The sequence below is a fragment of the Hyla sarda genome, chromosome 7 (assembly GCF_029499605.1).
Source record: "Hyla sarda isolate aHylSar1 chromosome 7, aHylSar1.hap1, whole genome shotgun sequence".
Lineage (NCBI taxonomy): Eukaryota > Metazoa > Chordata > Amphibia > Anura > Hylidae > Hyla > Hyla sarda.
In genome coordinates, this window is record NC_079195.1 from 30,562,028 (window position 1) to 30,587,004 (window position 24,977).

The 24,977-nt window shown below is 43.0% G+C and overlaps 1 protein-coding gene across 5 annotated transcripts in view; it reads right to left on the reverse strand.

Annotated features, from left to right (window-relative positions):
* Positions 1–24,977, reverse strand: part of LOC130283471 (uncharacterized WD repeat-containing protein alr3466-like) — a 141,710-nt gene that overhangs the window by 48,733 nt on the left and 68,000 nt on the right. For all 5 annotated transcript variants that reach the window (XM_056533055.1, XM_056533053.1, XM_056533052.1 and 2 more), the window contains exons 10-11: positions 18,850–19,057; positions 16,586–16,711 (exon numbers count right to left, since the gene is read on the reverse strand). In XM_056533055.1, coding sequence (XP_056389030.1) covers positions 16,586–16,711; positions 18,850–19,057 — 334 coding nt within the window. The remainder of the gene's footprint in view (positions 1–16,585; positions 16,712–18,849; positions 19,058–24,977) is intronic.

The window sequence follows — 24,977 nt, forward strand, 5'->3', positions numbered from 1 at the left end:
AATAAAAAGTATAAAAACAAAGTTTGAAAAAAGCGCAGTCTGCAGCGATGTCAAGTCCGCTAAAAATAGCACCTATGGACAAATGGAGTCACTAGGTTAGTCCATTTAGCTCACTGAAATAAATGGTATCCGATGTCCTACATTACAATATCCCATTTTCAGTGAAACCCTAACGCAGTGTGAACCTAACATTTTGTACTGAACACTGGGTGCGGGCTGCGGGGGTCGTGGTGTCACAGACACGCCCCTCGTGACGTCACGACCCCGCAGCCTGCACCCAGCACTTAGTACAAAATGTTCCGAATGCTGGGGCAGTGGAGTACCCCTTCAAGCACTGTGATAATCTGTAGGCCAGACAGGTGATCACTCGACCCAGTTACAGTAATTAAATATATGGATTCAGCTGTGCTGGAATAAAATAGATTGCATGACTGGAGTGCTTCTTTAAGCCCAGCAAATTATTTAAAAATACCTGGTTGGTGAAAAATTTTGCCTGGACCAGGTCAACACCCCCCCCCTTACGAACGCTGGGTGCGGGCTGCAGGGGTTGTGACGCATGGACACGCCCCCTTTTTACACAATGCCACGCCCCCTCAATGCAAGTCTATGGGAAGGAGTGTGACGGCTGTCACGCCCCCTCCCATAGACTTGCATTGAGGGGGCGTGGTGTGACGTCACGTGGGACGTGTCTGTGACATCATGACCTTTAAAGGGGTACTCCGGTAGAAAACTTTTTTTTTTTTATAAATCAACTGGTGGCAGAAAGTTAAACAGAATTTTAAATTACTTCTATTAAAAAAATCTTAATCCTTCCATTAGCTGCTGAATACTACAGAGGAAATTATTTTCTTTTTGGAACACAGAGCTCTCTGCTGACATCATGACCACAGTGCTCTCTGCTGACATCTCTGTCCATTTTAAGAACTGTCCAGAGTAGGAGAAAATCCCCATAGATAACATATTGTCAGGGTCCGGACTAGCGGCTGGTGAAGACCCTGGAAGTGGATCCTCTGTACAAGAGAGGCGATGACGCGGGCCGTACTGGGGAATCGGTTCTAAGCAGTTACTGGTGTTCACCAGAGCCCGCCGCAAAGCAGGATGGACTTGCTGCGGCAGTAACTACCAGGTCGTGTTCCCCAGTAGCGACTCAACCTCTCTGGCAGCTGAGACTGGCACGGTACACAAGGACTAGACAGAGGCGAGGTCAGACGTAGCAGAAGGTCAGGGCAGGCAGCGAGGTTCGTAGTCAGGGGCAACAGCAGAAGGTCAAGGTACACAGGCTTGGGACACACTATAACGCTTTCTCAGGGCACAAGGCAACAAGATCCGGCAAGGAGAGGAAGGGGAAGTGGGTTTTTATAGGTTAGGAAGTGATTGGGCCAGGCATCAATTAGTGGTGCACTGGCCCTTTAAATTTAAGCAAGTCGGCACACAGCGGGAGGAAGCAGACGGGGGCGAGAGGTGAGAGACGGGGCGCGATCCGAGGACCAGAGAGCAGCACTCGCGGTCAGCAATGCCGACCGGAGCGCTGCAGACAGAGGCAGGACGTGAGCGCTCCGGGGAGGCAGCGGGACCCGGAGCGCTCGGCGTGACAGTACCCCCCCTTGGGTCTCCCCCTCTTCTTGGAACCGAGGAATCTGTAGATGAGTTTTTTGTCTAGAATATTGTCCTCTGGCTCCCAAGACCTCTCTTCGGGGCCACAATTCTCCCAATCAACAAGAAATTTTTTTTTTACCTCTGACAATCTTTGAAGCGAGAATTTCTTTAACCGAGAAGACGTCAGAGGAGCCCGAGACAAGAGCAGGAACGGTGACCTTGGGAGAAAAGCGGTTAAGATTGAGAGGGTTGATTTGACTTTTGACCCTAAATGGTCCGAGGTAACGTGGACACAGCTTGTAGCTAGGGACACGGAACCGAATATATTTGGCAGAGAGCCACACTTTGTCACCAGGGGCAAAGACAGGAGGAATTCTTCTCTTCTTGTCCGCATGTTTCTTCATACGAGAAGAGGCCAGCGAGAGCGACTTTTGAGTCTCGGAAAAGTCCCGAGTCAAATCATCTACGGCAGGGACTCCATATGAAGTGGGGATGGGGAGGGGGGGAAGCGGGTGACGGCCATACACCACAAAGAATGGAGACTTGGCGGATGACTCAGAGTCTTTGAAATTGTACGAAAATTCGGCCCAGGGTAACAGGTCAACCCAATCATCTTGGCGGGAGGAGACAAAATGTCGCAGGTAGTCACCAAGGATTTGGTTTACTCTCTCCACTTGTCCATTAGATTGCGGGTGGTAGGCGGAGGAAAAATTCAATTTAATCTTTAATTGGGTGCAGAGTGCTCTCCAGAATTTCAAGATGAATTGAATGCCTCTATCGGAGACGATATGCGTAGGCAGTCCGTGGAAATGAAAATGTGCAAAAAAAAAATGCTTCGCCAATTGTGGCGCAGAAGGGAGGCCAGGGAGTGGAACGAAATGGGCCATTTTGGAGAATCGATCAACGACCACCCAAATGGCAGTGTTGCCATGGGATACAGGAAGGTCAGTGATGAAGTCCATTGCTATGTGTGACCAAGGCTGTTCGGGTACTGGCAGAGGAAGAAGAAGACCCGCGGGCCTCTGGCGAGGAGTTTTATCACGTGCGCAGACAGTACAGGAGCGTACGAAGTCAGTTACATCTTTTTCAAGGGAAGGCCATCAATAGTGTCTTAAACGGATCCCTCCAGGGAACAAACCAGGATAGAGGCAGCGCACAGGACTTCAAAGGTAAAATGGTTTATTTACCCGGCATGCAACGCGTTTCGCTGGATAACCAGCTTCATCAGGCATGTTGAGGGTGGAGATACATAGGGTATTTATACACAACAGTTAACCCGCACATTGCTGGAATAAAAGCAATAGGCGGGAGCCTATAAAACACACATATAAAAAATAGTAAAATACAAAAAAATATATATATAAAAATAAATAAATAACAAAATTATATATATCCACATACCCAACTAGAAAAATTGGATATGTAAATACATAAGATATAAAATATATCAATAAATTTGTAATATATTTAATATATGTCATGATAATAGAAGGCAAGTCAAGTCACACAGCGTTCTCAATCATCTCATTTAAACCACCAGGGAAAAGGGAACCAAGTGAAAAAATCCAGTATGATTCTCTATTAATTAGCCTTTGGAAACGATTTTTTATAATAGATGGTATGACTTCAATGATTTTTAATTTAAGACAGTCAAAATTCCCGGAGTGTATTTGACATATATGTCGTGAGACACTGTGTAGCATGAATTGTCTTCCCACATTGGAACGATGTTTATTCATGCGGGACCGCACTGTCTGAACAGTGCGGCCCACATACTGCAAACCGCAAATACAAGATAAAAGGTAAACCGCATAGCTGCTTTCGCAATCATGCGTTCCCTTAATCCGAAATACATTTTTCGAAATATTACAAACAAAATTATCACCTTTTTCTATCATGATGCAGCATTTACATCTCATTTTACCACAGGGGATAGTGCCATTATCCTGTCCTACACGATTAGATACAACAAAACGATTATTCTTAAGACCGTCACTGGGGGCCACCAAATTACGCAGATTTTGTGATCTGCGGAATGTGACACCTGGGTGGTCGGGTAGTATATCTTTAAGTATCGGATCACCTTTTAATATATACCAATATTTATTGAATATTGTTTTTATCCTGGGTGCTGCGCAGTTAAAATTGGTAACGAAATTGTGACTATAATTCTTCTTGGATTTTTTATTATTACTTTTACAATCAATTTGGCATTTATCGATTGTGAGATTTATAATTTCTTTCTTAATATCATTCGCATTAGTTTTGTCAATTATCAAATCCTCTTGTCGTTGTCCCTTAGCCTGATTAAAAGCTTTATTTAGAATCGATTTTGGATAGTTTTTCTCTCTAAAGCGATTCTGTAAAATACGTGATTGTTCCAAAAAGTCAGAATTAGATGTACAATTTTTTCTGATACGCAAATATTGCCCATAGGGCACATTACGAATCCACTGGGGATAATGGGAACTATTGAAATCCAATAGACTATTTATGTCCACTGGTTTAAAAAATGTTTTTGTTTTTATACGGCCATCCGAATCCTTTCTAAGTTGAAGATCAAGAAAGTCAATAGAGGAAGAAGAGCAGTGAATGGTAAATTTTAGACCCCAGGTGTTAGAATTAAGAGTGTCAACAAAATCATGTGCTTGAGAGGAAGAACCTGTCCAAATAATGAACAGGTCATCAATATATCGCCTATAAAAGGCGACATACCGATTAAAAACAGGGGACTGTGTGATATGCGAGGACTCGAAACGCCAATAGTCAATAGTGTCTGGCAATCAACTGAGTGGATTTCTTGATTCCAGCGTGACCCGCCAAGTGGGAGGAGTGACCCCCATTTGAGAGTCCGGAGGCGAAGACATGGGGGGACAAAGGTTTTTCCTGGAGGAACTGGTGCCAGAGAAGATGGAGCAGCAGAGATCAGACACTCAGGGGGAATGATGTGTTGGGGAGAGGTTTTTGCCTCCGTGGCATCAGTGGAACGAGATAGGGCATCCGCCCTGACATTCTTGTCTGCAGGACGAAAATGTATCTGGAAATTGAAGCGGGCGAAGAACAATGACCACCTGGCCTGGCGAGGATTTAAGCGCTGAGCGGACTGTAGGTATGACAGATTTTTGTGGTCAGTGTAGATGGTGATCGGGTGGAGAGACCCTTCCAGGAGATGCCTCCACTCCTCGAGTGCCATTTTAATGGCCAGCAATTCTCGGTCACCAATAGCGTAATTTTTTTCAGGAGGAGAAAATGTTTTAGAGAAAAAACCGCAAGTGACGTTTTTTCCTTTAGCATTTTTCTGAAGAAGAACCGCCCCGGCTCCTACTGAAGAGGTGTCCACCTCAAGGAAGAATAGCTTCAGAGGATCAGGCCTAGTCAAGACTGGTGCGGAGGCGAAGGCGGCTTTAAGGCGAGTAAAAGCTTCTTCCGCTTGGGGAGGCCAGGATCTCGGATTCGCATCTTTCTTGGTCAGAGCCACAATGGGAGCCACGATAGTGGAGAAGTGGGGGATAAACTGACAGTAGTAATTAGCGAATCCGAGGAAGCGCTGGATAGAGCGAAGTCCAGAGGGGCGTGGCCAATCAAGACTGCGGAGAGCTTATCGGGGTCCATTTGAAGACCCTGTCCTGAGACCAGATATCCTAGGAAAGGAAGACAGGTACGTTCAAAGAGGCATTTTTCAATTTTGGCGTAGAGATGGTTAACACGGAGGCGCTGAAGCACTTGGCGAACATGGAGGCGGTGTTCCTCTAGGTTGGAGGAGAAGATTCGAATGTCATCGAGATAGACCACCATGCAAGTATACAACAAGTCCCAGAAGATCTCATTGAAAAAGTCTTGGAAGACTGCAGGGGCGTTGCAAAGACCGAATGGCATGACCAGGTATTCGAAGTGACCATCTCTAGTGTTAAAAGCAGTTTTCCACTCATCTCCTTCACGAATTCTGATAAGATTGTACGCGCCCCTGAGGTCAAGCTTAGTAAAAATCTTTGCTCCGCGCAGCCGGTCAAAGAGTTCCGAGATGAGTGTCAGAGGGTAGCGGTTCTTTATAGTGATCTTATTGAGGCCGCGGTAGTCTATACAAGGGTGTAGAGATCCATCCTTCTTGGCAACAAAGAAGAATCCTGCTCCAGCAGGAGAAGAAGACTTCCTGATGAAACCTTTTTTTAGATCCTCCTGAATATACTCCGTCATGGCCTCAGTTTCCGGAGTGGAGAGAGGGTAAATCCTGCCACGGGGCGGCGTGGTCCCAGGGAGCAAGTCAATAGGGCAGTCGTAGGGCCTATGTGGTGGTAAGACCTCTGCCTGTTTTTTGCAAAAGACGTCAGAAAAGTCTTGATAGGCCTTTGGAAGGCCGAGCAAAGGAGAAGCAATAGAGACTTGGCTGGTGGGTAGCAACTTAAGGCAGCGTGTGTGGCAGGAAAAGCCCCAGGATTTTATGTCCCCCGTGGTCCAGTCGAGGGTAGGAGAATGCCGCTGGAGCCAGGGTAAGCCAAGAAGGATGTCAGAGGTGCAGTTAGACAGGACAAAGAACTCAAGCATTTATTGATGGAGAACCCCCACGGTCATGCGTACTGGGGCCGTGCGGTAACGCATGGTAGAATTCAGTTGTTCAGGGATGTTAAACCGGTTGATGAAGGAGGCTTTAATGAAGTTTCCTGCTGAACCGGAGTCCAAGAATGCCTCCGCAGAGAAGGAGGCTTTATCAGCTGGAGAAATCCGCACTGGAATAGTCAGGCGTGGAGAGGAGGAATTTACACCCAGTGACGCCTCTCCCACGTTGACTAGGTGTGAGCGTTTCCCTGACGCTGAGGACGAAGAGGACAATCCTTTAGGAAATGTTCAGAGATCGCACAGTATAGGCATAAGTTCTCGTTTCTCCGGCGAGTCCTCTCTTGTTGGGTCAGGCGAGATCGGTCCACTTGCATGGCCTCCTCAGCGGGAGGCACAGTAACAGACTGCAAAGGATGCTGGAAGAGAGGAGCCAGGCGTGGGTATCGCCTGGTGCGAATGAGATCTTTCTCCTGGCGGAGCTCCTGACGTCTCTCAATGTAGCGCATATCAATGCGGGTAGCCAGGTGGATAAGTTCAGTCAGGGAGGAGGGTATCTCTCGTGCGGACAGACAATCCTTAATATGGCTGGATACACCTTTTTTAAAGGTCGCGCAGAGAGCCTCATTGTTCCAGGCCAACTCAGAGGCCAAAGTCCGGAATTGTATGGCGTATTCGCCCACAGTAGAGCCTCCTTGGACAAGGTTCAGTAAGGCAGTTTCCGCGGATGAGGCACGGGCAGGTTCCTCAAAGACACTGCGGACTTCAGAAAAGAAGGACTGGACGGAGGCAGTGGCAGGATCGTTGCGGTCCCAAAGCGGCGTGGCCCAGGCCAAGGCCTTCCCAGAAAGTAAACTGACGACGAACGCCACCTTAGACCGTTCTGTGGGCAATTGGTACGACAACATCTCTAAGTGCAGGGAGCATTGGGACAGGAATCCCCGGCATTTTTTAGAGTCCCCGTCAAACTTATCTGGGAGAAACAGGCGGACTCTAGCAGAAGAAGCAGCAGCTCGGAGAGGAGGAGATGCTGGAGCTGGTGGTTGAGGCTGTGGAGGCAGAAGCTGTTGAATCATGGCGGTCAACCACGACAGCTGTTGTCCTTGTTTAGCAATCTGCTGGGACTGCTGGGCAACCACGGAGGTGAGATCAGCGAGGCTTGGCAGCGGTACCTCAGCGGGATCCATGGCCGGATCTACTGTCAGGGTCCGGACTAGCGGCTGGTGAAGACACTGGAGGTGGATCCTCTGTACCAGAGAGGCGATGACGCAGGCCGTACTGGAGAATCGGTTCTAAGCAGTTACTGGTGTTCACCAGAGCCCGCCGCAAAGCGGGATGGACTTGCTGCGGCAGTAACTACAAGGGCGTTTTCCCCAGTAGCGACTCGACCTCTCTGGCAGCTGAGACTGGCGCGGTACACAAGGACTAGACAGAGGCGAGGTCAGAAGTAGCAGAAGGTCAGGGCAGGCAGCGAGGTTCGTAGTCAGGGGCAACAGCAGAAGGTCAAGGTACACAGGCTTGGGACACATTATAACGCTTTCTCAGGGCACAAGGCAACAAGATCGGCAAGGAGAGGAAGGGGAAGTGGGTTTTTATAGGTTAGGAAGTGATAGGAAGTGATTGGGCCAGGCACCAATTAGTGGTGCACTGGCCCTTTAAATTTAAGCAAGTCGGCGCGCACGCGCCCTAGGCAGCGGGGCCGCGCGCGCCGGGAGGAAGCAGACGGGGGCGAGAGGTGAGTGAGACGGGGCGCGATCCGAGGGCGGACACGAGCCGTGCCTCGGATAGCGTCCCCTCCGGGGACCAGAGAGCAGTGCTCGCGGTCAGCAATGCCGACCGGAGCGCTGCAGACAGAGGCACGCCGTGAGCGCTCCGGGTCCCGCTGCCTCCCCAGAGCGCTCACGGCATGCCTCTGTCTGCAGCGCTCCATACATATGCTGCTCTGGACAGTTCCTAAAATGGACAGAGATGTTAGCAGAGAGCACTGTGCTTGTGATGTCAGCAGAGAGCTCTGTGTTCCAAAAAAGAAATTTCCTCTGTAGTATTCAGCAACTAATAAGTACTGGAAGGATTAAGATTTTTTTAATAGAAGTAATTTACAAATCTGTTTAACTTTCTGGCACAAGTTGATTAAAAAAAAAAAAAAAAAAGTTTTCCACCGGAGTACCCCTTTAAAGGGGTACTCCAACGCTTAGACATCATATCCCCTATCCAAAGGATAGGGGATAAGATGCCTGATCGCGGGGGTCCCGACACTGGGCACAACCGTTATCTTGAATGCCGCCCGCCCCCCCACCGTTAAAATCAGTCCCCGGAGCGAACAGTCTGATTACTGTCGATCACGGGGCCGGAGCATTGTGACGTCATGCCCACTCTCATAGACTTGCATTGAGGGGCGGGGCGTGACGTCACACGGGGGCGGAGTCGTGACATAACGGTCTCATGTCACCGTGGTCAGGAGCCGAGGCCTCCAGCGTTTCCGGAAGCCACAACAGGTGGGTCCTGCAGCCGAGATCCCAGGGGTCCCCAGCGGCGGGACCCCCGCGATCTGACATCTAGGAGTCTAGGGGTGGAGTACCCCTTTAAGGGGGCACAAGAGAAGCTGGAGGCGGCGCTCTGTACAGCAGCACACAGCATGTCACAGGCAAACTCCAACCCAATGCAGACACCTGCAAGGATGACTGGCCCGATGTACAGCAGTCTTGTCCAAGCTGTGGCTCTACGGCTGTTGCAAAACTACAACTCCCATCATTTTGAACAACAGCTGGAAAGCCACAGGTTGGGGGAAGCAGCAAAGGGAGGATTTGCATTTATCACCCATTTTATTCCTGAACATATAGTTCAAAATGATGTCTGATTATTCACGGCTACAATCAGACCTCATGATGATTCCAGTTTTCAGCAGAGTTCCCCTTTGTATTTTCCGATTCATTATGGCTTCCGTGTAGAGCTGAGGTGAAGCTGAATATCTGCGGACTGTGTGCGGAGTGTCACGCTGCTCCTCACTAGACGGGTCGCTGTGCTCTCACAATAACATGCTCTGCGCTCATTTCCTACCTGTTACAATCGTTTTCTCATCTTCACACAAGAAAAGAAAGTTCATTTTGCATTACGGCTCCCCAGACGACACACGAAGTGATCTAAGTGAGCGTGGACGCCGAATAGAAGCAATTAAAGGAAATTAGGAAAGCAGCGTGCGGGAGAAGTAATTGAATAACAGATGAAATGATCGCCGGGAAGGCTGCCGCATCTGTGCAACACAGCGGGTACAGGCTGCATCTGGGGGGTGGGGAGGGAGGAGTGCGGCATCCTACAGCCCACCTGGATACCACTGCCCCAGCATGTACGGTGAAGCCTGACTGCCTAATGCAGTGGTCTTCAACCTGCGGACCTCCAGATGTTGCAAAACTACAACTCCCAGCATGTACGGTGAAGCCTGACTGCCTAATGCAGTGGTCTTCAACCTGCGGACCTCCAGATGTTGCAAAACTACAACTCCCAGCATGTACGGTGAAGCCTGACTGCCTAATGCAGTGGTCTTCAACCTGCGGACCTCCAGATGTTGCAAAACTACAACTCCCAGCATGTACGGTGAAGCCTGACTGCCTAATGCAGTGGTCTTCAACCTGCGGACTTCCAGATGTTGCAAAACTACAACTCCCAGCATGCCCGGACAGCCGTTGGCTGTCCAGGCATGCTGGGAGTTGTAGTTTTGCAACATCTGGAGGTCCGCAGGTTGAAGATCACTGACCTAATGGAACAAGTAATACCTGTGATGTCTCCTGAAATACTCTGCACTGCAGTGAAGCCCTCAATACTTTCCTTATATAATTCTACGTCCGATACCTCCCATTCCTCATACCCCCCATCGTAACACTGTCCCTATCATAAGTAGTACAAAAAAGGCACAGTCCCCTGCCGAAATGCTCTGTGCTGCGGTGGAACCCCGATCCTTTCCTTATATAATTCTCATCTTGTGATCAGTCATGGGACTCCCAGAATATGATTCCCATTTGTTCCGATCAACAAGCAGACTGGAGTGGAAAGGTCACTTCCTCGCCCTCTCCCAAAGACCAGCACACCCCATTCCTGAAATACTATGCGCTGCTGTGAAACCCCCAATCCTTTCCTTAAAGGGTACCTCTCATCAAAAAAACTTTTGATATATTATAGATTAATGTATGCTATAACTTTACAATTGCTTGTTATTAAAAAATATGCTTCTTTCTATTTAATTTTCCACTTTGAAGAAATGACCACTAGGGGTCTCCCTACCAGTCCTGGCAGCAAGCATTTCAGACTCATGCTGGAGTCCTAAACACTACGAGCTGCCAGTCTGCTTTGTTCACAAAGGAGAACGCTCAGAGCTGCCAGCCTGCTTTGTTCACAGCCTGTTTGGCTGTGAACAAAGCAGGCTGGCAGCTCTGAGTGTTTAGGACTCCAGCATGAGTCAGAAATGCTTGCTGACAGGACTGATCGGGAAAAATACAATAGAAAGAAGCCTATTTTTCATTAACATGCGATTGGAAAGTTATTCAACATTCATTAATCTAAAATATATCAAAAGTTTATTTGATGAGAGGTACCCTTTAAAGGGGTACTCTGGTGGAAAAAAAAATTTTTTTATTCAACTGGTGCCAAAATGTTAAACAGATTTGTAAATAATATGCAATAAAGAAAGCACGTATGTGCACTCACCGCTCGGCGGAGACAGCTAGGTGTGGGAATCCGGTTCACGGAAAGCTGGGTCTCAGCATAGGCGCAGGTAGATGGGCGCTCGGAGGCAACGCCGGCTGTTTCACACGTGAATGCGTGCTTCTTCCGGCCTCCTTCAAGTATATTGATACTTTAAACATTTCGTATGTCCACCCTGCAGGAGACGTTGTTATAGGCCACCGATACTACGCTGTACCTCTACTACAGGTGAAGTAACCTTCTTGTGTGCCCTCTCCTTTTCCTGCCTTTCCACATTTAGATTTGTAAATTTCTTCTATTAAAAAATCTTAATCCTTCCAATACTTATTAGCTGCTGAATACTACAGAGGAATTGGTTTTCTTTTTGGAACACAGTGCTCTCTGCTGACATCACGAGCACAGTGCTCTCTGCTGACATCTCGGTCCATTTTAGGAACTGTCCAGAGTAGGAGAAAATTCCCATAGCAAACATATGCTGCTCTGGACAGTTCCTAAAATGGACAGCAGAGATCAGCAGAGAGCACTGTGCTCATGATGTCAGCAGAGAGCTCTGTGTTTCAAAAAGAAAAGAATTTCCTCTTTAGTATACAGACCCTAAAAAGTACTGGAAAGATTAAGATTTTTTAATAGAAGTAATTTATAAATCTGTTTAGCTTTCTGGCACCAGTTGATTTAAATAAAAAAGGTTTCCACTGGAGTACCCCTTTACACCTTCCAGTATTTATCAGCTGCTGTCTACTTAACAGGAAGTTGTGTAGTTCTTTTCAGTCTGACCACAGTGCTCTCTGCTGACACCTCTGTCCTTGTCAGGAACTGTCCAGAGTAGGAGCAAACCCCCATAGCAAACCTCTCCTGCTCTGGACAGTTCCTGACATGGACAGAGGTGTCAGCAGAGAGCACTGGGGTCAGACTAAAAAGAACTACACAACTTCCTCTGCAGTATACATCAGCTTATAAGTACTGGAAGGATTAAGATTGTTTAAATAGAAGTAATTTAAAAATATGTTTAACTTTCTGGCACCAGTTGACTTAAAAACAAATATTTTCCACTGGAGTACCCCTTTAAATAATTCTGTCCAATACCTCCCACTGGTCTCCATTCCCACATCCTAACACAGTCCCTATCATATGTAGCGTTGTCTTCACTGCTTGATTCAAGAAAGGCACAGTCCTCTGCTGAAATGCTCTGTGCTCCTGTGGAACCATGATCCACCATCTCTCGGTCTGATTACACGTGGTCTCTAATCACATGCAGACCTGTCCCTGCTAATATACTCACAAGAATGGAAAGGTTCCTGTTCCCAAACACCCCTCCCCCTTCCAGCAAACTGCTATGCTTATAGGGGTACTCCGGTGGAAAACTATTTTTTTTTTATTAACTGGTGCCAGAAAGTTAAACAGATTTGTAAATTACTTCTATTTAAAAATCTTAATCCTTCCAGTATGTATCATCTTCTGTATACTACAGAGGAAGTTCTTTTCTTTTTGAATCTCTTTCCAGTCTGACCACAAGTGCTCTCTGCTGACACCTCTGTCCATGTCAGGAACTGTCCAGAGCAGGAGAGATTTTCTATGGGAATTTGCTCCTACTCTGGACAGTTCCTGACATGGACAGAGGTGTCAGCAGAGAGCACTGTGGTCAGACTGGAAAGAACCACAGAACTTCCTCTGGAGCATACAGCAGCTGATAAGTACTGGAAGGTTTTAGATTTTTAAATAGAACTAATTTACAAATCTGTATAACTTTCTGGCACCAATTGATTTTAATAACTTTGTTTTTGAACCGGAGTACTCCTTTAAATACTCTGTGTTGTCAATTCTTTACTTCACAATCTAACACTCAGTCTGTCATTACCACTTGGTCCCTATTCACATGCAAATCTGTCCTCACAAACATACACAAAGAGTGCACAGGCCAACACCCCCCCCCCCTCCATCTACTTAAAGGGGTACTCCGCCCCTGGACATCTTATCCGCTATCCAAAGGATAGTTGATAAGATGTCTGCTGGTGGGGTGTACGGCCGTTGGGACTCCAACCCCTCCCAACAACCACCCCACATCCAGTGATGTCCGGGCCGTGAATATTAAAGGCTATGGTCATGACGTCATCCCCCCTCCTCCATTCATGTCTATGGGAGGGGGCATGACGACCCCATAGACATGAATGGAGGGGCGTGGTGTGACGTCACGACCACGGCCGCCCAAAGCCAACATTCAGAACATAATGTTCACAGCCCGCAGATTGAGTCGCCCCGCAATCAGACATCTTATCCCCTATCCTTTAAATAGGGGATAAGATTTCTAGGGGCAGAGTACCCCTTTAAAGGGGAACTCAGGTGGAAAACTTTTTATTTTTATTTTTTTTAAATCAACTGGTGCCAGAAAGTTAAACAGATTTGTAAATTACTTCTATTAAAAAAATCGTAATCCTTCCAGTACTCATTAGCTGCTGAATACTACATAGGAAATTCTTTTCTTTTTGGAACACAGAGTTCTCTGCTGACATCATGACCACAGTGCTCTCTGCTGACATCTCTGTCCATTTTAGGGACTGTCCAGAGCAGCATATGTTTGCTATGGGGATTTTCTCCTCCTCTGGACAGTTCTTAAAATGGACAGAGACGTCAGCAGAGAGCACTGTGGTCATGATATAAGCAGAGAGCACTTTGTTCCAAAAAGAAAATAATTTCCTCTGTAGTATTCAGCAGCTAATAAGTACTGGAAGGATTAAGATTTTTTTAATAGAAGTAATTTACAAATCTGTTTAACTTTCTGGCACCAGTTGATTAAAAAAAAAAAGTTTTCCACCGGAGTACCCTTTTAAATACTCTGTATAGCTGCAACACTCTAATGATCCCATTTTCTGTCTCTATTGTCCGCGAATGTAAAGGCTCAGCGTTTCCCGACCTCTACACAAGAGGCTTTGTGCTTTTCCACGGCGGCAGATGTCTCCGGCCTGGTGTACGGTAATAAAGGCCGAGATCACCTCACAGCCCAATGTAAAGGTTCATTTTACCGTCCATAAATCTGAATGAAAATATTTCACCAGCAGACAATTCTTATTTTGGGATGTATAATATCCCCTGCACATCGCGCGCCGCCGCGCTCCTTATGGTAAAGCTGCACATTACTTTTAGTGCTTTCTTTTTTCGCGATGTTCAATAAAACACCTCAGGCGTGAATGATTCCGGCACCATTTGTAATTTTCCGCCTGAGCTCAATAAAACAATCATTTAATGATCTTGTATTTCGACCTACATAACGCAGGTTACATTGTGTGCAGGCGAGGGGATAAATTACTCCGCCTGACACTCTCCCAGCTGTTAAACTGAAATACGGTTCTATCAGAAAATGAACTGATGGCCGCCGGTTAGTGCTCATATTTCCTACAGGGGTGGGCGGTAGCATCTTCCTAATGTAAGGATAAAGAGTCAGGAGAAGGGCCGGGATGGAAATCAATGAAGGTTGGCAAAACATATCTGCAGTCTGGATGTGCGAGCACCTTCATGCCACTTTGTACCTGGTTAGTGTACTAATCTTCTATACAAGCCCCGAGGAGAGAACAAGGATTCTTCTACATAGGGGAAGTATTATAGCAGTTATATTCTTGTATATAGGGGGCAGTATTATAGTAGTTATATTCTTGTATATAGGGGGCAGTATTATAGTAGTTATATTCTTGTATATAGGGGCAGTATTATAGTAGTTATATTCTTGCATATAGGAGTAGTATTATAGTAGTTATATTCTTGTATATAGGAGCAGTATTATAGTAGATATATTCTTGTATATAGGAGCAGTATTATAGTAGTTATATTCTTGTATATAGGAGCAGTATTACAGTAGTTATATTCTTGTATATAGGAGCAGTATTATAGTAGTTATATTCTTGTATATAGGAGCAGTATTATAGTAGTTATATTCTTGTATAAAGGAGCAGTATTATAGTGGTTATATTCTTGTATATAGGAGCAGTATTATAGTAGTTATATTCTTGTATATAGGAGCAGTATTATAGTAGTTATATTCTTGTATAAAGAAGCAGTATTATAGTAGTTATATTCTTGTATATAGGGGCAGTATTATAGTAGTTATATTCTTGTAAATAGGAGGCAGTATTATAGCAGTTATATTCTTGTATATAGGAGGCAGTATTATAGTAGTTATATTCTTGTATATAGGAGCAGTATTATAGTAGTTATATTCTTGTATATAGGGGGCAGTATTATAGTAGTTATATTCTTGTATATAGGGGGCAGTATTATAGTAGTTATATTCTTGTATATAGGGGCAGTATTATAGTAGATATATTCTTGTATATAGGAGCAGTATTATAGTAGTTATATTCTTGTATATAGGAGCAGTATTACAGTAGTTATATTCTTGTATATAGGAGCAGTATTATAGTAGTTATATTCTTGTATATAGGAGCAGTATTATAGTAGTTATATTCTTGTATAAAGGAGCAGTATTATAGTGGTTATATTCTTGTATATAGGAGCAGTATTATAGTAGTTATATTCTTGTATATAGGAGCAGTATTATAGTAGTTCTATTCTTGTATAAAGAAGCAGTATTATAGTAGTTATATTCTTGTATATAGGGGCAGTATTATAGTAGTTATATTCTTGTAAATAGGAGGCAGTATTATAGCAGTTATATTCTTGTATATAGGAGGCAGTATTATAGTAGTTATATTCTTGTATATAGGAGCAGTATTATAGTAGTTATATTCTTGTATATAGGAGGCAGTATTATAGCAGTTATATTCTAGTATATAGGAGGCAGTATTATAGTAGTTATATTCTTGTATTTAGGAGCAGTATTATAGTAGTTATGTTCTTGTATATAGGAGCAGTATTATAGTAGCTATATTCTTGTATATAGGAGGCAGTATTATAGTAGTTATATTCTTGCATATAGGAGTAGTATTATAGTAGTTATATTCTTGTGTATAGGAGCAGTATTATAGTAGTTATATTCTTGTATATAGGAGCAGAATTATAGTAGTTATATTCTTGTATATAGGAGCAGTATTATAGTAGTTATATTCTTGTATATAGGAGGCAGTATTATAGTAGTTATATTCTTGCATATAGGAGTAGTATTATAGAAGTTATATTCTTGTATATAGGAGGCAGTATTATAGTAGTTATATTCTTGCATATAGGAGTAGTATTATAGTAGTTATATTCTTGTATATAGGAGCAGTATTATAGTAGTTATATTCTTATAGGTGCAACAGGTGCTGCACAGCTCACTCGATCGCCCCTCCCGCTCACGGACCGGACCTCAGTCCATATAATAATAGAAAGAAATGGAGTTGTCCAGAGCAGGATGTCAAGCAATACGATTTTTATTCAGCGGTAACCGTGTGTGATGACAAGGTGACGCGTTTCAGCCGCACTCAGCAGCCTTAGTCATACCGACTAAGGCTGCTGAGTGCAGCTGAAACGCGTCACCTTGTCATCACCCACGGTTACCGCTGAATAAAAATCGTATTGCTTGACATCCTGCTCTGGACAACTCCATTTCTTTCTAGTTATATTCTTGTATATAGGAGCAGTATTATAGTAGTTATATATAGGAGCAGAATTGGGCATGCTGGGAGTTGCAGTTTTGCAACATCTGGAGGTCTGCAGGTTGGAGACCACTGCTATATAAGGTGTACATGGGTTATATAGGCCACCAGTTTTATAAAAGTATATTTTATTATTATTGCAGCACTTAAAGAGCACTTACTGTTCAGGTATCCATGTCCTTGGTCAATGTTAAAGCCAGTGGCAATGAGGAGATTGTCAGGTGTAATAGCTAAAGCATCAACAAATCCAGAGCTGGAATTGTGATTGGACAGACGGGTGAGATTGTCTGAAAAAAAATACATTCTGATGAACTCAGGGACAGGACAAGATGATGGACAGGTATATTACTGTAGCTGGACATTGCAGAGGGCCAAAACAATCAAAGAGTCTAAAAATTCCCACCAGAGGAAATGAGGGTCAGCCCTAGCTAGACAGGACAAGTAAATGAGACTTTTTAATATTATTGCTATTGCAAATCTAAGAAAAGTGTCATCATTTGGCCAGGTTCACACAGAGTGGAAAATGTGTGCGTATTTTATTTACACTTGCATTTTAAACATAGAAACATGGAACATGTGTCGGCAGATAAGAACTTCGGCCCATCTAATCTGCCCAATAATCTGAATCCTATGAATAGTCCCTGGCCCTAGCTTATATAAAGGATAGCCTTATGTCTATCCCTATCTTATATGAAGGATAGCCTTATGCCTATCCCTATCTTATATGAAGGATAGCCTTATACCTATCCCTATCTTATATGAAGAATAGCCTTAAACCTATCCCTATCTTATATGAAGGATAGCCTTATGCCTATCCCAATTTTATATGAAGGATAGCCTTATGCCTATCCCTATTTTATATGAAGGATAGCCTTATACCTATCCCTATCTTATATGAAGAGCAATAAATGGAGGAAAAAAGCGGAGGTAGCGCCGGGTGCGGTGTAGGTCTTTAGCCGGTATAGGTGGGTACCCAGGTGGGGGTAGCATATTCCTTGCCGGTGATGGTAGCTTGGTATGCAGGCCAGCAGCGTGAGGATGGAGCCCAGAGGAGAGTCCGTAGAGTAATGCAGAAGTATTGGAGGGAAAAAAGCTGCGATTGCGCTCCCAAGGAAGTAACCCAAGTGGTGGGTATTGATGCAAAATGATTTATTCTTACAGCATAAGAAATCAAAGAAAATAATAAATAAATATAAAGCTAGACGCGTTTCGGGAGTCACAGCTCCCTTTTTCAATTGCAGGTGGTTGCTGCAACCACCTGCAATTGAAAAAGGGAGCTGTGACTCCCGAAACGCGTTTTGCTTTATATTTATTTATTATTTTCTTTGATTTCTTATGCTGTAAGAATAAATAATTTTGCATCAATACCCACGACTTGGGTTACTTCCTTGGGAGCGCAATCGCAGCTTTTTTCCTCCAATACTTCTGCCTCTCTATCTTATATGAAGGATAACCTTATGCCTATCTCTATCTTATATGAAGAGTAACCTTATGTCTATCCCTATCTTATATGAAGGATAACCTTATATCTATCCCTATCTTATATGAAGAATAGCCTTATGCCTGTCCCTATCTTATATGAAGGATAGCCTTATGTCTATCCCTATCTTATGTGAAGAATAGCCTTATACCTATCTCTCTCTTATATGAAGGATAGCCTTATTGATTCCCATTATATATAAAAGTCTCTATCATATCCCTCTGTCTCGTCTTTCTTCTATACATGTTAAGGTCCTTTAACCTTTCCTGGTAAGTTTTATCCTGCAATCCATGTACTAGTTTAGTATCTTCTCTGAACTCTCTCCAAAATATCTATATCCTTCTGGAGATACAGCCATGAGCACTTCACTCAACTACTAATACCTCTTCCTATACAACCATAAGCACTTCCCTCTCTACTGCTAATATCTCTTCCTAAACACCCATGAGCACTTCCCTCTCTCCTGCTAATACCTCTCCAAATACACCCATGAGCACTTCCCTCTAATGCTAATACCTCTTCCTGTACACCCATGAGCACTTTCCTTTACTGCTAATACCTCTCCCTATACACCCAGGAGCCCTTCCCTCTCTACTGCTATTACCTCTCTCTCCAGAACCCAGGCTCACTGGAGGATTCTCTAGTGGGTTGGACTGTTTTGGTTGAATTGTAGTATCCTCTGGTAGTCTAAGAAACAGCTTAGGGATCCCCACAACGGTTACAGACATAACCCACTATGGACTATGGCAGTGTTTCCCAACCACTGTGCCTCCAGCTTTTACAAAACTACAACTCCCAGCATGCCCAATCAGCCTTTGTGAGTTGTAGTTATGTAACAGCCGGAGGCACACTGATTGTGAAACACTAAACTTTGGTCTCTGTTGTAAGAAAAAGTAAAAAACTGTATTATATAACTAAAATCATTCCCCTATGCATGAATCTTACCTCGTTTCCAATTGATGGCTTTTATGCAAGATCCCTGTGTTGCTACATATAGTTGGTCCGTAGTGGCACAAAGACCGTACAGACCCCTCAAGGAAAGGGCCAGAGGGTCGCAGGAGTGCTGAAGACTGAGAGCTCCAGAAGAGGGGACAACTCTCCATATCTTCAATGAACCGTCCAATGACCCGGAGTACAGCAATCCAGAATGGATCTAAACAGAAAAAAACATATATATTTTTTTGCAATGCAGTAAGTGGAACGTGACGTCTGCCCTCCGGGAGGGCTCACAGCCTAGTTCCCATTTCTTTTACACTCTTGGGCCAATACCATAGGGCAGTGTTTCATAACCAGGGGTGTTTCTAGCTGTTGCAAAACTACAATTCCTAGCATGCCGGGACAGCCTTCGGCTGTCCCGGCATGCTAGGAAGTGTAGTTTTGCAACAGCTGGAGGTGCCCTAGTTGGGAAACACTGTGCTCCTATAACAGTATAAACAAAAGAAAGGGGTGTGCAGCTCAGGAGGGTAGAGATAAGAAAGAGACTGAGGTTAACTGTGGTACTGAAAACTCAAAGTGTAAATAAATTATAGAACAAAAAGATACCGTTGTCAAGTACTTCCTATGTTGGGATAATCTGGAAACAAAGGTAAATGGAGAAAAAAGAAAAAAAAAAGAAAAAAAGAAATATGTAAAAATAGAAATATAGTTATTAGATAGAGAATCAACAAAAAGGAGGAAATAAAATTGGGAGGAGAAGGCGGGGATAGACACAATACACAGATAAAATAATATTACAAGTCAGATACTGTGTAAACAGAGAGATGCGGCAGGGCCCTTGCGGATCCTCTATCGGTGGTGACACAGGGGAGACTAACAATTAATAAAAATAACTAAAAAAAACTCCTCTTAAAATATCAATATAAAATGTGGCAAACAGTGAAATAGCTGGTAAAACAGGATATAAAGTCTCTCTGGGTATTGGCCCAAAAAGCTTTAGATTCTATAAACAGGAGTAAATAAACAGTGGTAGATACGAGCAATTAAAGTGCAGCTTTACACCGGTTCTACAGTGCTATGTGCCCTATATTTGAAGCTTAAAGCGTACCTGTCATAGTGCAAAAAAAAGAAAAAAAGTGATTTGTTACTCAGGACCCAATCCTGATCATGTGCATATCATTTTTATGTGTCTCGGACCTATATATCCAGAGATATAAGCATTTATCTGCTGGTGAGTTACTTTTTCATTGTGCAGGCTGGAGGGGGCGTGTCAGTCTGTCTCCCTCACAGGAGCAAGCCTGTGCAGTCAGCCAATCAGTACTCTCTACTCTGTAACCCTTTCCTCTCTGGTTTTATGCTGTGTCATGTTACACAGAGGAAGATGCTTGGAGCTTGCCTGCAGTAATCAGAAGACATTATGATGAATTCATAACAGGATAAAATGTATAAATATAAGAATAGATCTTTATAAAATTAGTGCAAGGATTTTTTAGATAAAAGTACAGCCTTTTTATGAATACATGTTCTATCTGTTTTATCTTCTCCTAGTAAAGCTGGATGCTAATCAGCATAGCTGTCACTATGTGTGTCATTCATCTTTCATAGGCTCCTGAATGTCTGATCAACTTCTTTGTCATTCAGGAGTCCGAGAAAGCTTTGACTATTTCAGCATGCTGGGAGTTGTAGTTTAGTAACAACTGAAGCTGCAATGTTTGTAAATAACTGTGTTAGAGCAGTGTTGCCTCCAGCTGTTGTAAAACTACAGCTCCCAGCATGTCCATACATCCTTTATCTGTAGTTTTGCATACACAATAGAAATCTCCTATACTGGATACTGGTATGCTTTACGGCCGGTATCCAGTATGCTGTAAAATCTAGACTAGTCTGTCTGGCTAAAAGACAGGTGACCCCTAGTGGTGGCTATTTTGAGCTTGAATTTCTGGTGAAATTTAATTTTTTTTTTTAACAGGTGTATATTGTGAAATGTCATATTATAATGAGTCCTGCAATATATGAAAAGTTTTTAACAATGACAGTGCCTCTTTAAGTTCCTGTACGGGAAAGTTCCCTACTGTGTAACTTACAAGTTCATATTCCTGCCAGGTAAGTATGCACTGGTGTGTATATACAGTAGCACGATCCACCTGTGGGAAAATAGTATGCAGATGCTGCCGGCAATAGAAAAAGTTTATAGTCAGTTCCGTATATTCCTGCGAAAGGAAATATTCCCGGTCTGTTTGGCCGACACCAGTGCTCTAGCTGCCCGAGGCGACCTGTCGATACGGCAAGCTGTTTCTAGCTGTGAGCGCTTAGAGATGTGCGACGTTCTGGGATCTCCTGCGGCCGACAGCGTGTGTTAAAAGGCGCGAATCAGGTGAGTTTGGTGATGTGAAAGCCGACCTTGTCTGCGCTGAGAAGTGTGATCACAGCAGAGACGCTGGAAGTGTATGCCACAATGTAAAAACAAATAGTGGGGATCAGGTCTGGGCTAGACACGTTTCGGGAGGGCTCATCCTTTCCTCAGTAGCTGCTAATGATGGGGATTGTCTCTCTTGCATACTGCCAATGGTCAAACAGAAAAAAAAGGAAAAAGGGAAGGCAGAGAACACTAGATAGAATGGTCATGAGCCGGAAAAATGGATCAGACTGGAATGGAAAAAACATGGGAAAAGGTAGATAATGGTAAAATCATCCGCTGTATATATCATGTGTTGAAAATAAGAGCTGACAGTGAAAATGTTTATCATTAAAGGGGTTATCCAGGAAAAAAAAAATTATATGTCAACTGGCTCCCAAAAGTTAAACAGATTTGTAAATTTCTTTTCTATAAAAAAATCTTAATCCTTTCAGTACTTATGAGCGTCTGAAGTTGAATTGTTCTTTTCTGTCTAAGTGCTCTCTGATGACACCTGTCTCGTGAACTGTCCAGAGTAGAAGCAAATCCCCATAGCAAATCTCTTCTACTCTGTGCAGTTCCTGAGACAAGCAGAGATGTCAGCAAAGAGCACTGAGAGAAAGGGGAAAAAACTCAACTTCAGCAGTTGATAATTAATGGAAGGATTAAGATTTTTTAATAGAAGTAATTTACAAATCTGTTTAACTTTCTGGTGTCAGTTAAAATATATATATATATATATAATTATAAAAAAAAAATTTAAAGTTTTTTTCCTGGAATACCCATTTAAAGGGGTAGTCCAGTGGTGAAAAACGTATCCCCTATCCTAAGGATAGGAGGTAAGTTTGAGATCGCAAGGGGTCCGACCGCTGGGGCCCCCTACGATCTCTCTGTACGGGGGCCAGGCTCTCCGGCCAGATAGCGGGTGTCGACCACCGCACGAAGTGGTGGCCGACACTCCCCCTCAATACAACACTATGGCAGAGCCGGAGATTGCCGATTGCCTTAAGATAGGGGATAAGTTGTTCACCACTGGACTACTCCTTTAAGGTAATAAAATAATGTTATAGATGAGACGTATTATTGCAAAAATTGCAGTAAATTCTGGGGACATGCAGATGCTAATAGTGATACTGCTTATCATTAAGCTGGTGAAATCATGATATGGATGAGACGTGTAGTTGCAAAAATCTCAGGAACAGGAATTAAAAAAACGTGGAAGGGGGAGGGGGATGAGATCACATATGTTGGAAAGTGAATACAGTGGGTATGTTTATCATATGATCACATCACATTGAAGACGTAAAAAGCATTTATGAATGAAAGGTCTATGGGATATTCAGTGTTACTCGTGAATAGATGGACAAAAATGGACTAAAAATAAAATAATGTAAAAATGGAAATAAGAATAGAAGTGAAGATAAAAGTGACGAAAAAAATGATTATAAATATAAATGAAAAAGAAATACAAATAAAAATAGAAAAAAATTATAAAAAATAAAATTATAACAATAAAAATAAATAACAAAAATAAATATAAATAAAAATAGAAAAATTAAAAAAAAATTGAAAAAAATGAAATAATATATAACAAATAAATCTATCCTCTTGTGCTTGTGTTGAGTGTACAAGAAGTGTGTTAGTGTCCAACCTAATGAGTGTCATAAAGGGGGTATAGAAATCGTTCACCAATATCTCTGTCGTCAGGGGGGCTCAGGATCTGGGCACACATGGGCGCTGATAACAGCCTGGCTCCGTGTCAGGAAATGGTTGGAGGGTCCCTCCGAATATTTACAGAAATCCCAAAAGTTCAAAACCAGCATTTAGACCTCTTGGTTCGATGGTTCCAAAGTAAAAAAAAATTCTTGTTTCTGCCCGTGACATTAGTACTGTATAATTTCCTCCTCTCCAGCTTTTTTTAATTGCCTGTATGGCAAAGAATTTCAGACCGGCGGGATTTTTATCATGATGGGTGGAGAAATGCGCTGATAGGGGATACTCTATAACCCCTTTCTTGAGACAGCTAAAAGTCAGAATAACTGAGCATATATACAATATCAAGAAAGGAGTTATGAAGCATTTCTCCACCCATCATGATAAAAAATCCTGCCGGTCTGAAATTCGTTGCCATACAGACAGTCAAAAAAAGCTGGAGAGGAGGAAATTATACAGTACAAATGTCATGGGCAGAAACAAGAAAACATTTTGACTTTGAAACCATCAAACCAAGAGGTCTAAATGCTGGTTTCGAACTTTTTGGATTTCTGTAAATATTCAGAGGATTTCTGTTATCAGCGCCCGTGTGTGCCCAGATCCTGAGCCCCCCTGACGACAGAGACATTGGTGAATGATTTCTATACCCCCTTTATGACACTTATTAGGTTGGACACCAACACACTTCCTGTACACTCAACACAAACACCAGAGGATAGATTTATCTTTAATATTTTATTTCATTTTATTCTTATTTCATTTTTATTTCTTTTTCTATTTTTATTTATATTTTTTATTTTATTTTTTATTTTAGTTAATTATTTTTATTATTTTTATTTTATTTTTATATTTCTTTTATTTTTTCTACTTTTATTTATATTTATTCATTTATATTTAAAATCATTTTTATCATCACTTTTATCTTCACTTCTATTCTTATTTCCATTTTTACTTTCGGGCAGCTAGAGCACTGGAGTCGGCCAAACAGACCGGACAGAAGAAGATCGTTCCCGGGTGAGCGGGGACACAGTCCCCTGACATTTCCTTTCGCAGGAATGTACGGAACTGACTGTAAACGTTTTCTATTGCCGGCAGCATCTGCATACTATTTTCCCACAGGAGGATCGTGCTACTGTATATACACCAATGCATACTTACCTGGCAGGAATATGAACTTGTAGCTACACAGTAGAGGACTTTCCCGTACAGGAACTTAAGCTTCAAATATAGGGCACATAGCGCTGTAGAAGCGGTGTAAAGCTGCACTTAAACTGTTTATTTACTCCTGTTTATAGAATCTACAGCTTTTGGGCCAATACACAGAGAGACTTTATATCCTGTTTTACCAGCTATTTCACTGTTTGCCACATTTTATATTGATATTTTAAGAGGAGTTTTTTTTAGTTATTTTTATTAATTGTTAGTCTCCCCTGTGTCACCACCGATAGAGGATCCGCAAGGGCCCTGCAGCATCTCTCTGTTTACACAGTATCTGACTTGTAATATTCTTTTATCTGTGTATTGTGTCTATCCCCTCCTCCTTCTCCTCCCCATTTTATTTCCTCCTTTTTGTTGATTCTCTATCTAATAACTATATTTCTATTTTTACATATTTCTTTTTTTCTTTTTTTTTTCTTTTTTCTCCATTTACCTTTGTTTCCAGATTATCCCAACATAGGAAGTACTTGACAACGGTATCTTTTTGTTCTATAATTTATTTACACTTTTTTGACACTTTGAGTTTTCAGTACCACAGTTAACCTCAGTCTCTTTGCCACATTTTATATTGATATTTTAAAGGGAGTTTTACATTTTTATTAATGGTTAGTCTCCCCTGTGTCACCACCGATAGAGGATCCGCAAGGGCCCTGCAGCATCTCTCTGTTTACACAGTATCTGACTTGTAATATTATTTTTCAATAAATACGTTTTCTTAGCCCTATGGTCTAATCTGTGTATTGTGTCTATCCCCGCCTTCTCCTCCTCTTTTTCGTTGATTCTAATTACTATATTTCTATTTTTTCTTTTT